The sequence below is a fragment of the Periplaneta americana genome, chromosome 1 (genome assembly GCF_040183065.1).
Source record: "Periplaneta americana isolate PAMFEO1 chromosome 1, P.americana_PAMFEO1_priV1, whole genome shotgun sequence".
NCBI classification, from domain to species: domain Eukaryota; kingdom Metazoa; phylum Arthropoda; class Insecta; order Blattodea; family Blattidae; genus Periplaneta; species Periplaneta americana.
The window spans coordinates 78,758,205-78,780,947 of NC_091117.1; the positions used below are offsets into that span (position 1 = coordinate 78,758,205).

General features: G+C 34.1%; 1 protein-coding gene across 4 annotated transcripts in view; it reads right to left on the reverse strand.

The window, feature by feature from the left end:
* Positions 1-14,907: 14,907 nt before the first annotated feature.
* Positions 14,908-22,743, reverse strand: part of LOC138697101 (solute carrier family 2, facilitated glucose transporter member 1-like) — a 299,093-nt gene continuing 291,257 nt past the window's right edge. For all 4 annotated transcript variants that reach the window (XM_069822708.1, XM_069822696.1, XM_069822714.1 and 1 more), the window contains 3 exons: positions 20,749-20,851; positions 20,470-20,638; positions 14,908-17,729 (listed from right to left, as the gene is read on the reverse strand). In XM_069822708.1, the coding sequence (XP_069678809.1) occupies positions 17,183-17,729; positions 20,470-20,638; positions 20,749-20,851 (819 nt within the window). In that variant the 3' untranslated portion in view covers positions 14,908-17,182. The remainder of the gene's footprint in view (positions 17,730-20,469; positions 20,639-20,748; positions 20,852-22,743) is intronic.

Below are 22,743 nucleotides of genomic sequence, written 5' to 3' on the forward strand. Positions count from 1 at the left end.
CAGTTCAGCCTGAATTCCATCATCTCCTGGTGCTTTATTATTTTTAAGCTGTTTAATGGACTCGTTAATTTCCTCCATTGTTGGTAGGTCATTATCAGTTTCCAATCTGTTATTGACATCGGAACTACTAGTATTATTACCGTTGATATTCCCCATCAATATACCTTGATTGACAACATTAAGCTTAGTGTTATTTCCGTTAAGAAGACTGCTAAAATGATTACTCTACCTATTTAAAATCTCATCTTTATTTGTTATTCCCTCTAGGGTCTCTACATAAATTAGTCCTAGGTTTAAAACTCCTCCTCTCATTATTTACAAATTTATAAAATGTTTTAGTTTCTTTATATTCTCTACAGAGTTCAATTTCAAGTAATCTGTCATTTTCAAATTTCCTCTTCTTTTTCCTATGAATGTATTTTTCTTCTCTTCTTTTATTTCTATATTGTTCTGTAAGGCTCCTTGTACTTGCTCTCTGTAACATTTTTAGATATACTTTATTCTTTTCTTCTGATACTATTCTACACTTACCATCAAACCAATCATTTCGTTTAGGTCCGCATGTTGTGCCAATGGTTTCTTCTGCTGTTGTGGTTATTATCTCTCTAATTGTTTTCCATCCATCATCAATTCGGGTCTCATCACTTGTTCCATCTGCTTTAAGTCCCATTTTCTCAATCTCCTGTTTCATTCTTTGTTTGCAATTTGCAACTATTTCATCATTCTTTAAACTTTCAACATTATATTTCTCTTTATTTTGACTTATAGTGCTTCTGATTTTTTTACAATTGGATATTTTTTGTCTAATTTTAGCAATCACCAGGAAGTGGTCGGAGTCTATATTAGCTCCTCTACTATTTCTTATGTCCAACAAACATTTTTTATGTCTTTTATCTATAACCACGTGGGCAGTTTGTTGACTACATTACCATCTGGCATTTTCCACGTTCCTTTATGTATTGCTTTATGACAGTAAAAAGTACCCCCAATAACCATGCCCCTCGATGTTGCGAATTCAATCAGCCTTTGCTCATTATCGTTGCTACTATCGTGCAAACTATATTTCCCAATAGTTGGACAGTAGATTTCTTCTTTACCAACTTGAGCATTTAGGTCACCTAAAACCATCTTTATGTCATTACTAGGACAAGAATCAAATGCTCTTTCCAGTAATGCATAGAAGGTATCCTTTTCCTCGTCTGGTTTCATTTCCGTTGGGGCATGTACATTAATTAAGCTGCAGTTGAAGAATTTCCCTTTAATTCGCAAAACTGAAATTCGCTCATTAATTGGATTGAAGTTTAAGATTAAATGTTTGACTTCCTTCCTTACTATAAAACCAGTCCCAAATTGATGTTTGTTTGGATGGCAACTATAAAAAATCACACATTCCTTCTTATCGATAACCCCATTCCCCGTCCATCTCATTTCTTGGATTGCTGTTACATCTACTTTATATTTCAAAAGCTGGTCAGTCAGGACTTTTAGTGCACCTGGTCTATACAAGGATAATACATTCCACGTGCCAATCTTTAAATCATTTGCCTTATTCTTGCCATGTTGCCATAGATTTGACCGTCCAGCTTTTCCTTCTTTAGGTTTCTGAGCAATGGACTTTTTCCAGGGTGGGGTTGCTAACCACTACGCCCAACCGCGCAGCAATCCTGCGTGGACGATGATTTTCTGTATGGGTTTTCTCCCGTTGCAGGCATGTCCCAATTATAGCGTTGGGTACTCGCTTTTCCGCCCTTACATGCTTAGCGTTACCCAGGGGTCACGACGAGGACGTGCATGTATTTGACTTGGTATTAATATTAGGTACCCTTCACAAAACTGGCTTCATTTATACACCGACGGATCCTTGATCTCCAGGGAACAAGGTGCAGGTGCAGGTGTTATGTGCTGTCCCTTCTCACTTTATAGATCTTTTGGATATGGAACAACAAGTTTTGATGGAGAAATCATTGCAATAAGTGAAAGTCTCAGGAATCTTCTATGCCACATCAATAAATTTAAAAATGCAGTTATATTGTCAGATTCCAAAGCAGCTATTCTATCAATAGTCTCCAGACACACACTTTCATCTCAAACAGCAGAAATAACTAAAATGCTCTCTTAATTAATAACACTCATTAAAATAATTGTATTCCAATGAATACCATCCCATTGTGGAATCTGGGAAATGAGAATGCGGATGCTTTAGCAAAGAAAGGCAGCACTGCTACTTACAGACCTGTTACTAAATCAACGTATTACTCCGTGAAAAGATTTATTAAATCTACATGCTTAGACTTCAACAAACAAAATTTGATAACACAATCTTAAGGGAAAAAATGGAACTCTCTGCATCCACAGTTAATTCCCGACTTACCAAACAAATCATCTGTAGCTGCATTTATATTGGCAACAGGCCATGACTGTTTGGCCAAGTACCTGCATAGAATTGGAATATATCAGTCCTCTAACTAGCCATTGTGCAATTCAAATCAAGAAATGGATTCGGAACATCTGAAAATCTGTGCTTTAGTGGCTAACCATGACAATATCTTTGAAAAATATTGGAATGCAAGAGGTCAAATGACTTTACTGTCAAACGCCTGGCATTATAAAACAACAACTTTTTCTTTGTAACATATACGCAGTAATTATTCTTTTTAACCGATACCCGGTAGTGATATTTGCATCATGATTTATTACTGGCTATTAGAAAGTTGCGATTTTTTTGCCTTGTTCCTAATCTGCTATGTGTTGCTATAGACGATTTTTTATAAACAACTTCCAATTTTGTCAGTGTTGATACGAAACTTTTATAATTCTGTGCTGTCTCATATAAGTGTACTGTAACTATTGTGATATATAAATTAGTATTCAATTTGATTGATTAAAGTTCTCGTTAACACTTTGTTAAAAACATAAAGACGACGACACATAGCGTCGAAACGGGCCGTCTGTCGAAGGTAAATACCTTTTTTAACAATTTTAACACTTTTAATGTATGACAAAGTAAATTTTATGTATTCAATTTGAGGGCTGGTTTTTTCTACCCATTTGGTTTCTGTATAAATTATTGACCTTGAAATGACTTCTACAACGTCTTCTGCTGCCTCAAGATTACTCTTGAATGACTCCACATCATCTAGTGTAAGTGATGCAAGACAGCCTTGTCCCTATTGCGGTAAATTATATAAGAGCATTCGGTTTCATATAAACAAAGCTCATCTTGAAGAATATCGGAAGTTGATAACAACTCCAACCTTATAATCTGTTTCATCTAATCTGGCTGAGGAATGTTCAAATTATACTGCTTCACAAACTGTAAGTACAAAAAATAAAAAAAAAACATACGAAAAATACAAAGAAAAATTAAAAAGCTAAGAAGAAAAATTTAATACTGAAATGTATGATATATAATTCAGTGAAAATATTTCTGAATTTGTAGAATTCCTAGCTAATGCAACAGAATTATTGCCAGGTCCTAAAAATCCAATCAAAAGGTACATTGAAGCAAGGAAAAAACATAACCTTTGTAATAACAATAGATAGGATAAGAACGGGTGAATGGAAAAAGAATAACATTCCAAAAAACTGAAATAGTCATTTTGTAGATTTTTTAATAAGCTATCCAATGCGTATGAAAAGGGAAATATTCCAGTCTCATATCATTATTAAAACCAGCATTGAAGCTTTAGTTGAGTGGAAGAAGGATAACATTCCAGGAATGTTCTCTTTTTTTCTACTCAATATTGCATTGGCATAAATGAATGGTAGATTCTCAATTATTCACCAGTTCTACCCAATCCGAGGTCACAATTTTCTGTCATGTGACAGAACATTTTCAGTCATTAAACGGCAAGTTCGAAGATTAGATGGCATTCGAAATACCAGGAAACTCAACCCCCCATATCAAGAAAAGAGGCTTCAAAACAACCAGGTGCTCAAATTTAAGCACTGGTGGCCACAATATTTCAAGAAAACATGTAAAGATATTGAGAATAAAATCTGACATTCAACATCTGTAAGTACAGGCAACTTATATTCACTCAGAAGATGAAAGGCTGTGTCGAGGCTTCAGAGTACATTGATGGTTTGCACCATGGAACATTCAGGTTGAAGAAACAAGATCATGTGAAGTTCCTCACTACTGCAGCATATAATGGGAGACTTGGAATCAATACCGGTATCAAGAAGTTAGAGGATGCACTACATACCTGATGAGTACAAGTCATTCTATGAAGACATCCTTAAGTATCTAACTTAAAATACAGCAGACAGTGATAAGGATGAATAAAGACTCATATTATGGTCATCATTGTATAGAGTAAAACCATTTTAAAGTGTTCTTTGTAATATTAAACATTTCACGTCACAAAAAAAAAAAAAAACATTGTAGTTAACAATTTTATCTGTTGTCAAAAGTGAAAAAAGGATAACATTCCAACACATTTCATTATTAAACAAATAATTATTTGACTTTGAGATGGTTTGAGTGAACATTTAATGACTAGATCTACAATTGCTTAATAGTAACTTTTCCAATAGAACACTTAGCTTTTCCTGCAAACTTATATTTTTGTTTTCCCACAAACTAAAGAAGTTGGAATGTTATCCTTTTTCCACTCACCCGTTCATAAGATCTCAACAAGTCCCCAAAGGGCTTCCAAAAGTGACCTATTACGACAGAAGGCTAAATATTATTATGAAGAAAATTTAATTTGATTACTTTTATTAAAGCAGAAAGGCTGTTAGAAAAATTCTAAATCGTGATGATGAAAATTTCATAAAAAATAGTATTACGGAAATTGAAGATTCTTTTCGTAGCATATTAGAAATTATCAACCGCCATAAAGAGAAGGAAGCATGGAAGAGAAGGCCTAATGGCCTTAACTTCACGAGATTAAATTATTATTATTATTATTATTATTATTATTATTATTATTATTATTATTTATTATAAAAGAGAATCATATAATTCCATACATGCTGATGAATTATTAATACCTTTAGAAATATCGCAAGAATTAATATATGGCGCAATTAACAAAATTGCAGTGGATACAAGCCCTGGTCCTGATAAAGTACTTATGAAGACCATAAAAGACACAGTTGCAGCATCGATTATAGCCAAGATAATGATTAGAATATTAAAGACAGGTTTCGTTCCTAAAATGTTTAAAGAAGCTACAACAATTTTGATTAATAAAGGTGCGATATTCTAGATTTGGACAAGTGGCGTCCAATTAGCATTTCATCTGTTTTGCGCAGAGTTATATCCAAGACTTTAGACATCTTGATCAGAAACATTGTAAATCTTAATCTATACCAGAGAGGTTTGCTTATGACTCCTGGAACCTTAATTAATATTAACATAGTAGATGGAATTCTGCGATCAGCTACTTCTAATAAGACCTCAGCATGCCTAATTTTCTTTTATATTAGCAAGGCATTTGATAGTGTAGGGCAGTGTTTCTCAAAGTGTGTTCCCCGGAACCCTGGGGTTCCGTAAGCAACACTTACGGGTTCCGCACAATTTCTTATGTGAAATTATTTACTTTTTAATCTCTAAAGTATAATGTTATAAAAACATGAAAAAGAATAAGAACAGAACTATAACTGTTTATTCAGCCATTCTATTGACAATAATCAGACAACAATGGGTACCGTTTACGGCAATCTGGTTACTAATGCACGTTGTTGAAATAATAATAATAATAATAATAATAATAATAATAATAATAATAATAATAATAATAATAGGTGCGCTTGAAATAACTTAAGTTTCTGCAGCTAACACATTTTTCAACAATAATGCACAGGTGTAAATTGTATACGAAATTAATTGAAAGTTCTGTGAAGGATATTTCGCAGAGTTGTTTTGACGTTCCTTCAAGAAAGCACAGGAAATTTCTTTTGGAGAAGAAAGGTGAGATACGTTTTAATTTTGTGTCTCAACGTTTATTTAATAATATTCGAAAATGGCCAATGTTTTAAAGAAAAACTGTGCGAGTTTTGTCATCCCCTGTTTAGAATTGTGTAAATAGAGGGCGAGACCGATTATTGCGCGCTACGACATCGTATTTTTAATACAGAGTGATACCGATCCTAACTCTACTTTTTTTAATACAGAGTGACACCGAATCATGGATCGGTGACTTAAAAGAGGATCATTAAAACAATCAACATCCAAGTATGCCACTATAACTTCAACTATCCCTAAACAAGTATGTGGGCCTGATGAAGGCGAAATGGAAACACCAGGTTCACAAAATAGCTTCTCGTCACCTGAAAATGTGAAAGAGCCAATATCAAAAACATAACATACTTAGCCTTGGATTTAATGGATGCTAAAAATTGCCCTCAGTGTTTAATATGTGGCAGAATTTTACCTAATAATTCGATGGCATCTTCGAAATTACGTTGCCATTTTGAAACAAACCATACTCAGTTTCATGACAAGAATATTGATTTCTTTGATAGGAAACGTCGTGAGTTACTAAATTAACAAAAGTTCTTAGCTCAGTCATCTTATAGTACAAATGAAAAAGCAACAGAGGCATCTTTCATTGTAAGCTACAGAGTGGCTCAGGCAGGTGAGTCCCACAAAATAGCCGAAAAATTAATAAAACCCTGCGCGATTGACAGTTAAGTGCATGCTCAATGAGAAGGAGGCTAAACAATTATCTTCCATGCCGCTTTCAAATGACACAGTGGCTCGTCGCATTCAAGATATGGAAGAATTAAACCGTCGGCTGAGATCATGTCAATTTGAACTAGGGATAGACGAGTCAAGTGATGTAGCAGATCTGGCAGTTGTACTAGTGTTTGTCCGTTAACATTATGAAGGTGCTATTGAAGAAGATATGCTAATACGTAAACTGCTGCCAGCTAATGCAACAGGATCTGAAATTTTCAGACTTGTTAGTGAGTACTTTGAAGAAAATCATATACCCTGGGACAATTGTGTTCATGTCTGCACGGATGGTGCAAAGGCAATGGTTGGGAAAACCGCTGGTGCAGTATCGCGCAAAAAGTCAGTTGCAAAAAATTGCAAAATCAGTCCTTGTATTTTACACCGTCAAGCTTTGGCCATATCAGAAATTCCAGTGTCCCTGAAAAATATTCTTAATGAAGCAGTAAAAATCGTTAATTTTATCAAGTCCAGTAAACTAATTTCAAGACTCTTCAAAATAATTTGTGACGACATGGGAAGCCTTCATAAATCTCTGCTTCTCTATACAGAAGCGAGATGTCTTTCTCGTGGAAAAACTTTAAGTAGACTCTTCGAACTTAAGGCTCAGGTGATTGCTTTCGTCATTGATCACCATTTCGAGTTGTACATCATTTGAGTGACAAACAATGGCTCTTGAGATTTGCCTATTTAACAGAATTTTTGTGATAATATATTGAATGCAGAAAATAAAATCAGGGCTTTCAAGAAAAAATTGCAGCTCTGGATGAGAAGTCTAGCCGGCCGTGAATTTGAGAGCTTCTCTGCTTTGAAAGATTTCCGTGAGAAGAACGAAGAAACTCTCCAAGAACTTGATGAACTCAATGAAGAATTTGTAAAGCATTTGGAGGATAAGCGCCACACTGTAGAGCAGTATTTTCCAGAACAGGAAAGTGAAAACAATTCTCAAAACTTGTAAGTCAAAAATCCATTTGATATCAGAGAATAAATCTTCTTCCCTCGCTTCTGAAGGATATGAAGCATTACTGGAAGTGACGTCTGATTCATCCCTGCAACCTCAGTTTAAGAATCTCCCTTTGGTGGATTTTTGGCACAGCCTGAGAAGAGAGTACCCAGTTTTATCAAAGAAAGATATCACAATTCTACTTCCTATTGTAAGTACTTACCTATGTGAAACTGGGTTTTCAGTGTATACGTCTATCAAAACTAAATACCAAAACAAACTAGATGCAGAACTGGACATGAGACTTCAGCTTTCCAACATTAAACCCGATATTAAAGAAATATGAAGGCATAAAAAAAACACTCGTCCCTCTGATCTATTTCAAATAGGTGTTTTTTTCTTAAAAAAATTAAGTACCTGAATTTTAGTGTGAATTACAAAACAGTGTTAACAATGCAAGTGGACTTAATTTCATTTATACTTGTTATATATTTACTGATCTTTGTAACAATAGTAAATATATTTCAGAAACATTAAATAATTTTTAAATACGAGTATGTATAACGTGTGAGTTCAAAAACATGTTTAATATTAGTGGTAAAACTAAGCCAGGATTACTAATCTTTGTAATAACAGCAAATATAGTTCAATATAATTTTTTAATATGTATAATATGTGACATCAATAAAAATGTGTAATGTTAGTGGTAAAAATATACTTGGTGATTTTATATATATATATATATATATATATATATATATATATATATATATATATATATATATAAATACAAAGGGTGTTTTCGAGGTGGTGTTACAAACTTTGAGGGATGATGGCGAAGGGCACAGGTATCAATTTGAGATAAGGAACCCTGGTCCGGAAATGACTTGAGTCGAGAGTTACAATCAAAAATAGATGTGTGGAAATGAAATAATTTTATTCCTCTGTACACCTTATTTATGTGTATTTATCTGTACATCTTACACATGCTGTATTTATCTGACGTTGTTTACATTGTATACTTACAGTATTCCATTCAGTGCGCTGTCTGAGGGATGGGGACAGGAAACTACACTAAAGCAATGCAGATAACTTAATGTGTAACGGACATGGTCAGTCCTGATATGCACGTCTGTAGACAGCAGTGTATGTGTACAAGTTGCAGTGTCCAGTCGATTAGTCCTAGTGAAATGGAGGAGTACACGAGAGTGGGATAAGCAGACCTGAATTTCGAATACGGATGAGCCAATGGGAACAGTAGACAAGCTCACAGATTGTATCAGTGCAAGTACCCACGTAGGAGACATCCGGCCCATACCATCTTTCCACGACTGTTTCAAAGGTTAAGGGAAGGAGAGCACGTGGTGCCAAATTACAATTCCATTTCCACACAACTATTTTTGCTTATAACTTTCGACTGTCATTTCCGGACATGGTTCCTTATCTCAAATTTATACATGTGCCCTTCCCCATCATCCCTGAATGTTTGTAACACCACCTCGGAAACATCCTGTGTGTGTATATATATATATATATATCACACTAATATTCTGCTGGGTTCCACAGTTCTATTTTAGCTTTAAAAGGGTTCCATAAAAAGAAAAGTTTGAGAAACGCTGGTGTAGGGCATGACCATCTGATATCTACAATTCGAAGTTCTGTGCTGCCTCTCCGGATACAGGAATTATTATTTAACATGCTTGTAAGTAATACTACCTGCATTCAAACTGGGGGTAATCAGACTGCAGCAATTCAATTAAGAAGAGGAGTGATGCAAGGTGATCCTGTTTCACCATTCTTGTTTAATATGAGCACTGACCATATTCTAAATGACCTAACTGAAAGAGATGTAGCAGATATTTATAGTTATCGATTAACTCCCGATATGGCTCCTGTAATGATATTAGGATTTCTCTGATGATCTTGTCATTACTGGTAAAGATAGTACTGCTGCTAATGTTTTAATGACTGACTATGATTATTCAACAATTTGCAAGAAATAGGTTTGAAAATAAATCCATTGAAATCTAAGGCAATCGTTATTGAAAATGGACAACTTACTAGGGACGTCATTAATAATAATAATAATAATAATAATAATAATAATAATAATAATAATGAAAGATAGTTACAAAAAATTGCAAAGAAAATTAAAAAATCTGAAACTTTATAGCCTTTGGGGTCATTTTAAAATTACGTGATTGAGATGAAATTCTACAATGAGTAAATTGGAACAACTTTTGGGGTTAGGAGATGAAAAACAAATAACTTGAGAAAATCACAAATAACTAAGGGCCACAGCGAATGCCATTTATGGCAACCGAGGATCTACTATGCCGCATCTCTAACAGATCGCAAAGGGAGCGTGCCGCCAATAACCCACCGTTTTCTCGCTGCCTCACGTCATAACATCTCTGTACATAAGAAGAATAAATGTACCGGTATATAAAAATATGTGTATATACACACACTTGACAGAAATAGCTGTTTATATGTTTAATAAAGTATTTGGATTTTTTTAAATTTATAACTTATTTGATATAGGTATGGGGATACAATTTAATAATTGAATTTTACAATTATGAACCATAAATCATGCTGTGTAGCTTTATAACGTGAGATAAAACATATTGCAAACTCTTTCTTAATAACAAAATTAATTTTGTCTTATTAAAGCAAAGAAAAAACGTAAATTTTATTTTCACTATGTATTTGTGGTAACAAGACAAGTTGTAGAGTGCATTCTTTAGTAAGGGATTCTGGTCAAAACATTCACAACAGTGCACACTTACATCTATTTCATAACCATTTCTTTATCCCTTAACGTCAGTTTGTATTAACCTTCATATGGGAAAGACAATGAACTCTTAACTTAATAGAATGTAATCGCTTTCATAATAATCCATGGTGCTACAGCCCATGAAGGGCCCAGACCGACCAGCTGGCTGCTGGCCTCACGCCCACATGCTGAAGCAGAATGGAGATATCGTGTGGTTAGCACGGTGATCCCCCCAGCTGTTATAGGTGGCTTTTGCTACCTATTGTAGCTCCCCAAGTGCATCACGATGCTGAGTGGGCACCGGTCCCATACCCTGGCCGAAATTTCATGAGAAAATTTCTTCCCGCATGAGGACTTGAACCAGCGTGCATTCCATAATGCGAATCCTAGGCAGGATGCCTTAGACCACGATGTCACAACGTGAGACAATCGCTTTCATACAGGATAAAAGTCACATCATCTACTGCATGCTTACATTGCTTCTAACTTGTGTTAGCAATTTCAGCAATACATTTTCTGTTAGGTACAGTAAGAAATGCCTGTTTTTTCATGTTTAATCCGAGATACTCCTCTTCCACACATGCCTCCAGTAATAATTTACATCGTAGGATGATTTGGATGGTAAGACATCATGACCATTAACCAAGTAACATACAGGCTACTCAAATGTGAAAAGTTGAGCAATGACAGATATTAAAGCTACAGTACTACGGTATTTTCTTCTTAATTCACCAATACTACCGCTTAATCTAACTTCCTTAACAATGATAGTTTGAGGACATCCATCACATATCTCCTTAATAAAATGCACAGATTTTGAAAATTTTTTGAAACACGTTTCTTACAATCTCTATATATATGGCAAAAATATGTTGTAAAATTTTAAATGAAGTATAAAAGAACAATGTACGTTGTCATTATTCTTCTTGATATAAGACTACCACGCCCTTACATATAAATTGAATATTTTATTAATAAACAAACAATAAAAAGTATCGGCTTCTATGTCTTAATCGGGGTAAAATACTTCGATATATGTAGTGTAATTTGAATATTTCATTAATAAACAAAGAATAAAAAATATTGGCTTGTATGTCTTAATCGGGGTAAAATACTTTGACGTGTTTTTTATGTATGTAGTGTAATTTACAACTTCGTGATTAGCCTGGTACGTTTTTCTAATATCTGCTGATGTAAAGTACACGTTCTTTTTATGGTAAATAAGAAAATATATTTTATTTTATTAATAATACAAAAATAATGAATAGAAGGATAAAAGTTAACACGGAAAAAAAAGTGTGTGTAGTTAATAAGTAGAAGATTATAATATTCCTTTCGTTTTTTGGTCACAGTCCGTCTCTACATTGTTACTCTCTGCATTACCTGAGGAAATACCCACTCCACCCCTCTCCCTACGATAGTGGTGTCCAGGTAGCATTTCTATTACGTCACAATTTTGTGATGTTTGGCAACCACTGCATATAGGCCTATCAATGATCAGAATAGATAATGACTGGAGCTACAAAGTGAGAAGTAGAAGAGTTTTAATTCCTTTTCTTAAAGCAGCAAGAAGAAATGGACAATTCGCGAAACTTATCAAGAACAAAATTAGGATAAACAATTTGGTTTTTAGTGTAGAGGAGTATCTAGTAACGTTAAAGGAACTGATTGTAGGCTCAAATAAAAAGGGAAGGACCAGAAAAATTTTGAAAGAAAAAATCAAGAATATCTTATCTAAAGGCGAGGTTAGTGACACAAGTGTGGAGAGAGTATTGGATGCAAATGAAAACTTGTTAAACTCAGCGAAATTTTCCGGAAAGCAGGCAGTGACATCATGTGAAGAAGAAACGGGAGTGACGCGAACTGGTATTCAGCAAGCACAGCAAGTGAATGGAAATAGTGGACATGAGATGGGAGCAATTCGAAGTGGGTGAAGGCACTAAAATCTAAATTGAGGCTGATGAGAAGTAGAGTAACGCAAGTAGGAGATAGTTCAGGGAGCAGTAGTGAAGGAAAAGGGGAAAACAAGGTGAAAAAATAATATGACTTAAGGAAATGGTGTGGAGGGGAAATAAATCGTGAAAAAAGAAAACTAAGACCTAAATAAAATAGCCATGTGGAAAAGTTAGCAGTGAAAAGTGCAAATAGTTAGAGACGTGAAGTGAGGGGAAATGTATCATATAGGACGGGAGGTAAAAAATTAGAAGTATAGTATTTTTGGTATAATAATGAGTGAGGAGTAAAGTAGTGGAAGAATTGATGACAGACAAGTAAAGACTAGAGGAAGAATTGCAATAATAAATTAAAAATAAGTAATGTCCTAAATGACTTGTACGAGGCATTGTAAAACAGGAAGACGGCACTGTATACTAATGTGAAGTGCCGCCTCACCAAAAGGTATATTGCTTAAAGATAAATATATTCATTCATTCATATAGGCCTACCTTCTTTTCACAGGACGAAATATTTAATATAACACAATTTTTATTAATATGCTCCAATGCTGTTTTGTGTCTGGAAATCGTTAGCACTAAGCTGGAAATAGTTACAAAACAAATTAATAAAATAGTAAATAGTGTGTCCAGTACTCTGACTTCTTTCATTCATTCATATGTAGCACTATAGCCCATAAAGGGCCTGGGCTTCCTCAATCGATTGAAAACATTCATCTCTGTCTTGCGCCCATTGTCTCCATCTCCTGCACCAACTCTCCGCAGACCATCCTCCACGTCCTGAAGCCATCTCAACCTTGATCGTCCTCTTCTCCTTGCTACTCCTGGGTGTCCGTATAGTGCTCGTTTGGGTAATCTGTTTCCTGGCACACGCTCAAGATGTCCCAGCCATCTGAGTCTGCCTCTCTTATGAAGGAAACTATGCTCAGCTCTCCATGCATTTCCATTAACTCTTTATTGGTTCTATTTCTGAATTAACCATTTTCGAAATGAGGTGCATATATATTTCTGAGAACTTTCCTTTCCCAAACAGTTAAAATATTTTCATTATTTGTTGTTAAAACCAAAGCTTCACTGGCACACACGATTACCGGCCTTATAATGATTTGGTAAATTATTTTTTTCGCAGATATAGTGAGCTAAATTTCAATAGTTTTCCGAGCCCAAATAGACACCTATTACCTTCCATTATTCTTGTTTTTATTTCTGACGTTATGTCATTATTATTTGTTATCATTGTGCCTAAGTATTTGAAACTTGCACAGTTTTCAAATTCACGTTGATAAAATATAATGTTATCTTGCGTCTCTACCAATCTTCTAAAGTTTTCATGTATTTAGTTTTACTTTCATTTATTTCCAAACCTAACTTTCTTGCTTCTTCAAATTCTTGTAATGCTCCGGCTAATGCTGCCGTTGTTCTTGCAATTAAGGCGACATTGTCTGAAACTTGAACTTTCACTTTGAGAGAGGAACAGAGATTAAGGGTGTTTGAGAATAAGGTTCTTAGGAAAATATTTGGGGCTAAAAGGGATGAAGTTACAGGAGAATGGAGAAAGTTACACAATGCAGAACTGGAGGTACTGTGTTCTTCACCCGACATAATTAGGAACATTAAATCAAGACGTTTGAGATGAGCAGGGCATGTAGCATGCATGGGCGAATCCAGAAATGCATATAGTGTGTTAGTTGGGAGGCCAGAGGGAAAAAGACCTTGTTCTTCACCCGACATAATTAGGAACATTAAATCAAGACGTTTGAGATGAGCAGGGCATATAGCACGCATGGGCGAATCCAGAAATGCATATAGAGTGTTAGTTGGGAGGCCAGAGGGAAAAAGACCTTTAGGGAGGCCAAGACGTAGATGGGAGGATAATATTAAAATGGATTTGAGGGAGGTGGGATATGATGATAGAGACTGGATTAATCTTGCACAGAATAGGGACCAATGGTGGGCTTATGTGAGGACGGCAACGACCTGTGGGTTCCTTAAAAGCCTTTGTAAGTTGTTGTAAGAGAATTTCATGTTAAAATTAATGTCCTTCCTTACTGTAAAAAAGTTGATGTTTTTAAGCTTGAAACATATCAACCAGGTCTACGAAATGCGACAAATTTAACAAGCGGTTTGGGTGAACTGGCTGAATGACATCACTATCGTTACAGTAATATTTTTCTAATATCCTATTCACTATGGATGGAAAAAGAGGGAAAGAAATGGTTTACAAAAGTGAATCTGTATATCAGCAGTTCACAACTGGCACAAAAATGACAACAGTCAGACTGCAATTTACAAAACGAAATATGAAGTGTATGTATTATATTATGTCTTTCTCGTGTTAACCAGGTATGGTAAAATTTAACACGAAAAAGACATATAATACATATTCCGATATAGTGTTAAAAGTTGTGTAATCAAGATGTATATTAAGTGTAGTTAATAATAATTACAAAACACGTATATAACATAAGTACAGATTTTTCAAGTTACATAGTCCTTACATACTACTATTAAGTTGAGAACTGCTGCTCTAAATAAAAAGCCTTCAAAATCAATTTCATAATTAATATTTTACTTGTAAAAAATCCTATTATCTACAATATTATGCAATTTAAGGAAATAATGTAGGTACATCATAACCAGCATATTTCATCCATACAAATACACGATACATTTGTGCATATTTAAATCACTTCTTCATACCTCAAAAAATACTGCTTTGTGGTTTCAATATCAAAGTTTACACACATTCAGAGTAAAAGCACCAGTGATTCTTTAAAACTTATTATCTTCTATATATGGATTTACTTTTAATAGAGAGAAAAGTGGAAACTAGGGGAATTTTTAAACAGGGTAGAGAGAGAGAGAGTAAATGCTGTTATTATAAGTACAAATTGTGATTGCAATAGGTCCGCAAGCAATTTCACTTTTCTCAGATTCTCAGTTTCATATAGGAGTACAAAATTTGGACTTACTGTACGATATTTGACTTTTATGACAATAAAACAAAGCTTCCAGCCTCTTACAGTGGCTTTGGTGTCATTTAATACATTCATATCATAGCCCACGATTGGTGCTGGAGATAATTTTACCCCAGAAACGCATTTATTGAAGCATTAACAAAATCTAAAATATGTATATAAATTATGAACCCTAGTTGCACAGCTATTGTCATTACAACAATAACATTTAGTCAGTGATTTTTCCATATGCTCCTATAAATGTATTCAAATAGTGGAAGAGAGGACACCCAATATGAATGGTCAAGAATTGGTCAAAATTAGCCAGTTTAGAGTTCTTATAGTTTGTAAAACTTCCTCGTGTGCAGTTCCACGAGTTCTTTGAATGCACAACTACATTCCAGGGAGTTGATCGAACTGTACCATTTAGGTTAATTATGTTACAAGTTATGTTAAGACATTACACTTAAGTATGTATAATTTCACAGTGACTGCAAAGAATAATTATTTACTAAGAGAGGAGAACCTTCAAAATTACTTAATTTCATAGAGTTAAAATATATTATTAAATACATACCATACCAGTTTGAAAATATATATATATATATATATATATATATATATTAGTAATTCCATAAATTACTTCGAATTAAGTTTTTAAATAGAAGGAATGTCAATAGTACATGACGGCTTTTTTTTTGGTACATTTACAGCCTAGTCCGAAAATTTTGTCATTAGCTGTAAGATCATCATCATCATCATCATCATCATCATCATCATCATCATCATCATCATCATAATGGGTCCCATCCCACTTACACCAACTGTCTTGATGTAACACACAAGGATTAAGATTTGTAAATTTTGATCTGAAATTTAACAAGGATTTAGCAAGCATAAGGATACCTTACAGACATGCTAACAAATGGAGCCTATAAGGAATAATATCAATCACATGACATTCAAGGTTAACTGTAGTTCATAACTCTCAAATTTACTCAGTTTTGAACAAATCTTGTTAACACTTGTCATAATGGCATTAACTACAGGGCTTGATTTGTTGAAGACTTCAGTTCTATTACCAATTGTACATAAATACCAATTTAAGGGTTCAGAGCCATAGTAGGCCAAGCACCATTTATTAAAAATGGAGAAAGCAAGGGTAAAAGTTAAGTGAATATCATAGTTTAATGAAGATTGATATATCATTTAGTTGTAATGTGTATACTTTTTATTACTTGCTATATGTTTCCATTGAATTATGGTAGTAACTTAATTTTAACCCTCGGTTTCTATGGTTTTAGTAAATGGCGCTTGGCCCACTATGGTTCTGAACCCTTCAATTATGTTAAGTAATGTAGGCATTAACTGATATGAAGACAGTTTATTGGACAAATTATATTTTAATCTCTCACTTGACTTACAAATCGAACCCTGTATGTTAAGTGAATGAGTCAATTCACCTATCTCATTCTACTAAATATGACTATTATATAAATAAACTTACAATATAAAATCCCACGGAGGACATTACTAATAGAAATGCATTTTATAAAATTGACAAGATGTTGACAAATAAATTATAAAATGAGTTATGATTGTATTAGTTTTAACAATCTTTATACTTAAAATGAATGATTATAATGTCATCCTTTTTTTTATTTATCTATCTACTTTCAATTATCCCTTGCAGATAACATACATCACCCATCTGTTTTCTATTCAAGTATATAATGGCTATACATCCAACTGCTTTCCTCACCACTCCTCTCAATTTCATGCATATTCCAATTCTCATCTGCTAAAGTTGTAAGTAATTGGACCTATGGTAAGAATTAAATAAGTCCCCCCTCCCATCCCACCCTATTACAAATTGTCCCTCTTGTTACCCTGTTCATCAGCCTCATCAGACTTCTGCGTCACAGACAGCACTTCCTCGAGCCTGCTGCTGGCCCCAGCCAGGTTCTCAGGTATGCTAGGCATGATTCGTGGCATGGAAAGCACAGGATGGATGGACATGGGAGAGGTTGTGTCATTTATTATGGGTTCTGAGATGTTGGAAGAAAGTGTCGTATTCTTTCCAGGGAGCTCGGGAATGGCAGGGAGGTTGGTGTAGGAATTATTGTGTTGGATGATAGCTGCTGGTGAGCCTAACACAGATGAATTGGCAAAAACTTCAGCAGGGGAGAGTGGGGATGGAATTTCGAGGACTAGGGAATCTGGATTCTTGATGTCTGAAATGCGACGATGACGAGATGACATGCTGGCTGTGTCAGGTGCACAGACAGACGAGTTACGATGACGGCTGAGCTTCGAAGCTGATGGAATTACATTAATCTGACTACGGAGACCATATTTGAGCATTTCAGCAATGTCACATGGATCACGACCTTTAGACTCGGGCAAGTAGTATCTGTGAAGGAGAACGTACTTAGTTATAACACCAGGCAATGAAGAAAGGTATTTGTGTTAGATTACATGGTGATGTTATCAACTCACGCTGATTCTTGGCAATAAAGCCATTAACTGTCTTGCTCTTCAATATTTTTCACACACAGAAGAAATGACTGGGCATTGCTCATGATTCTGGCCCATTTCTTCCCAGAGACTGCACAATGGACAAAGTAGTGATGTTGAATTTAACGAAGGTAAATATATTTATTTCCTTATCCAAATCAGACATCTGAAGTTTTATTAGTGTAATATGTAGTTAGTCGATAATGTATGCTGCAATGGAGGGGTAAAGGAACTGGCCACCCTACCCCATTATCTCCTGGTCTAGTTGCCTTATGAATTGTGCCTTGTTTGTATCACTTGTAAGGTTCTGACCTGTCTTCGGACAGTTGACTAAACAATCCAAATCAGAGTCGACGTTTACATTAATTGTAGAGTTATATACCATATTGGCCCAAATCTAGTAACTTTCAATTTTTTTTTTAATTAATATTACTGATGTATAATAAATTTCTTTTAACTATTGGACCAGAAATACATTATTTGTCTAAACTTCCAATGTTAAGTTACAATATTAAAATATGAAAGTAATCGCACAGAAAATTACAACATGTCATAATTAGTAACAGCTCCCCCCCTCCCACAAAAAAAATTCCTGCTACCGGTATGGGAACATTAATAATTCTGAGTAATTGTAATGTTCAGTAAAAATTCGATTCAAAATATTACTTCCATAACATTAGTCTCTTAAAAATCTACATAAAATGTACAAATTGAAAAGTGACTCTGAAAATACTACATATATCTCTCATCACATTTAATATCTTTAGCCAGGATTATAAGACTTTCATACATACAATAATTTTAAAGTAACATCAAATTGGCAATAACACAGAAAACTTAAAATTCTAAAACAAATTTTCTTTGAATCTAAAATCTATTTTTCCAAGACTCTTAAAAGACAAATGCCAGATTGGTTTCCTACTTACACTATAAACTATTTTACAAGATCTGATGGTAGACATTACCTCAGATATAGCCACTAGATGGCAACAAAATGGAAATGCAACAGTACCATTCCCAATAGACAATCTCGGTATTACTTTAACAGTTGAGGGGAGGGGGAGAGAAATGTTGGTCATTTTCAGTAAAAAACCACATTTTCGTTTTCTTGTAACAAATGAATCAGGAATGTCTTATTTATATGTTGAGCAAGTTTCAAGTTTCTGCGGTGCTCGAAAGCATAAAAATTACACAATATATAAATGGCTGCATCCTTGAACTTCAATTCCATGCAAATTTTACAAGCTGTTTTCTCACACTTTTTTCTCAGTACATTTCGTCAGGTTCGATGTGTAAAGGCTCTTACAGTTTTGATGCTAGGAACATGAAATTTTCACTGCATGTTCTTACTCTGGTTAACAAAAATCGCATGGGATTTATGATTAAATGAATACCGTACTTTTTCTAAATAAAAAAATGATTAAATGAATACCGTACTTCTTTAAAATAAAAAATGGAATATTTATAGTGGCAATGGAAAATTTCTGTTTTTAGGTATGCAGTGGTTATAAATTTTGTAGGAAAACTAACAAGTCATGTTTTTCTAAATATCCCACTGTTCTTGCAGCCAAAAAAAAAAAAAAAAAAGTCAAACATTTTACTGAAAAATTGAGCAACACATTTCATTTTGAAGTATATGCAAATGTTTCAAAATATTTGTATTAATAACTAAAATTCACTCACAAAAATGAAACTTCACATCATTACGTACAGTATCACACCATGATTATGTGTACAAAAAATTAAGGACTTTGCTTGAAAAATGTATAAAATGGAAATTTCACTCATCACTCCCCTTAAAGTGATTTCAAATAAACAAACAAATAAATCATAATAAAAAAACTTTCTATAATGTTGTATTATCTTTGATTCTGTTTCAATTTCTTGAAATTGATAATGCAAAGCTTGACTTTCCAATAGTGACCTATATTCGAATCATGCTAAGTAGAATGGTTTGTTTCCGTTAAGTATTGTACTGCAATTTTTTTGTACTATAATTTTTTACATTATTGTGACAATGATAAAAGAGGTACAATATTGGTGCACGAAGATGCAAGAAATCAACTTCATAAGTGGCACACTTAAATAATAAAAGAAATTAATCCTATTGGCACTTAAAAGCCCAACCATAAAAAGAAATTAATCCTTTTGTCTCCTAAACAGCCCAACCATAAAAGAAACTAATCCCATTGCCTCCTAAAAAATCCAGTTATAAAAAGAAATTAATCCTATTGCCTCCTAAAAAACCCGAACACAAAAAAGACTAAATTCCTTTCAAGTTAAATAGATTAATCTAAAGAAACTATGGAATAAAATCACAATCTATAATAAATAATAAAATAAACTTTAAAAATTTTGGAAAGTCAATTACATACAATACTAGAAATATATTTAAAATAATTCTAGCAAAGCTCCTCTCCACTGAATATTAATGTCTAAAATCAATTCAGCTGTAAATCGATACCATATTCTGCATTGCATGCGCACTTCTTTTAGGGGCAGATACTTTGGATGAAAATTATTATCAATTGATCATTTTACTTTGGGATAGAAGAGGAACTTTCTTTTAGTCTCAATATGGGAAAATATTTATATATGCAATACAAAAGATTAATGCAGACTCAAACTCTACTTACTTGAGGAATAGTGCCAAAAGAACAGTTGAAGCAGCGAAGAGAAGGAATGAGTATTGACCAATCATACTTTGGACACTGGGGAAAGTCATTCCAACAATGAAGTTACCACCCCAGTTGGCCATGCTGCCGAAAGACATGGCGACTGGACGGGGACCAACTAGGAACAGTTCTGAAACAAATTTTATATATTGCAGTCATAGTGCAGATAAATTAATTTTACCTCACAAGAAGAAACAAAAACACGCTGTATGTCCATATTTTTAGTAGTTTAGGACTCACCTGAGCCAATGAAGTATGGAATGGGGCCCAAACCAAACCCGTAGCAGAAAACATAAGAGAGGACGGCAAAGATGCAAAAATATGGCATCCACGATACTGCATTCTGAAAATAATAAATAACATATACTAATAAATAATAATAACAATAACAACAACAACAATAATAACAACAGTAACAAGAACATTAATACACGAATCATTTAAAAACCTAAAAATTTCATTTCAGACATTTCGAGTTTTGGTTGCTATAAGAAAGACTGTAAAGAAATAATTTACAGTACTTGGTCACTTTACCTGGAAGAAGTGACTCATTCTGCTATCGTGACTAGAACTAAATTTTTACCTTTCTAGTAATTTTTCCTAAAAGAATTAATTTATAAAAGCTGCAGTATTTGACTATATTACTTTAAATATAGCGATAAATTACTTATCAGGGTGACCAGATTATGAAACTGAAAAACCGTAACAATTTTCTTCAGCACATTTTTCCACCCCCATTCCCCCCCCCCCCCCCCACCAGAAAATAAATTTCAAATTATTACACTCACATAATGCAATATCATCCTCAAGTATATTTTTCAGAACTATGGATTTGTTTCAAGAGCTTCTGGTTTTTCATAACATAGTTGTAAAATTCTGAACATGTATGACTGAAGTGTGTTTTAACAAATAGTACAGCCTTTAGAGTTTCTATATTAAGACGACTTTTTTCTTCGGACCAGTACTAGTACTGGACTTGTTCCAGGAGCTTCTGGTTTTTCGTAAGATAGTTGTAAAATTCTGAACATGTATGACTGAAGTGTGTTTTAACAACTAGTACAGCCTTTAGAGTTTCTACATTAAGACGACTTTTTTCTTCGGACCAGTATCAGTCCTAACATGTTGGGCTGTAGAATGTTCAACATGTTACCACAGGAAGAACAGGAAAGGTCACTTGACATATTCAAAGTCAAAGTGAAAACATGGCTTCTTAGAAACCCATTGTATTCTGTGCAAGAATATTTTAAATTAGAAAATCAAGCTGTAGATATTTTTTAGGTTTCTTTCTCTGAATTTTATTATTATTATTTTGTAATATATTAGGAAATTCTCATAAATTGTTAAGTTAATTCTTGTTTTATTGTATATAAACGGAGAAAATCAAATAATATTTGTGATCAGTGTGTTACAATTTTCATCTAGATATTAGCCTATTTTTGATAATCTTGACTCTCAATTGTAAACTCTAAGGAGTATTTGTGATCATTTTGTTTTATGTTTAGTGTTGTAATAGAATAATTTTTATTTTTGCACGATAATTTCACACGTGTAATTTGACAATGTCATTAGCTTTTGCTATAACGACAGCTAATAAATACTATACTACTATACTATATTCATAAGACTGAATATCTGCTCAACAGGTGCAGTGGTCCCAGGAAGACTCAATACAAACCATAGACAAATAAACAGATACAAACTCTACCATTTTGGAAACATTGTCAACACTGATGTGAGATTCTCTACATTGTTGGAATATTGTTATCCAGCACTGAGACACTAAGTTTTCTTGTAATCCAATTCTGAATGTTCTGGTGGATGATGTTTCGTACATGGAAAAATTAATCAAACAACACATTCTCATTTAAACATATCACAGATTCATAGTTCGAAAAAAAAGAGCAACTGAACCCTCAACATCACTTCATTTAGGAACTTTTCTTAAACAGACCCAAGACACTTTGATTACATCTTATATAGGCCTAGTCAACACAACTGTCGAATGATACAGTAGCAGCAAAGAACTTTTGCTTGGAGATGAGTCATTCTTCCACTTCTTGAAAAAATGTTCCAGACACTTGAGATGACAAATCTATTTGCCTTCCTGCTGATAGAGAGTTTCACAAAGGTTTTCAATCAAACCAGAAACTTCAAACAAAGACAACTCTTCTCACTGCATTTGTCTTATAGTCCTATGATACACATCTAGTTGGTCAGCCAGGAATTGCAGCCATA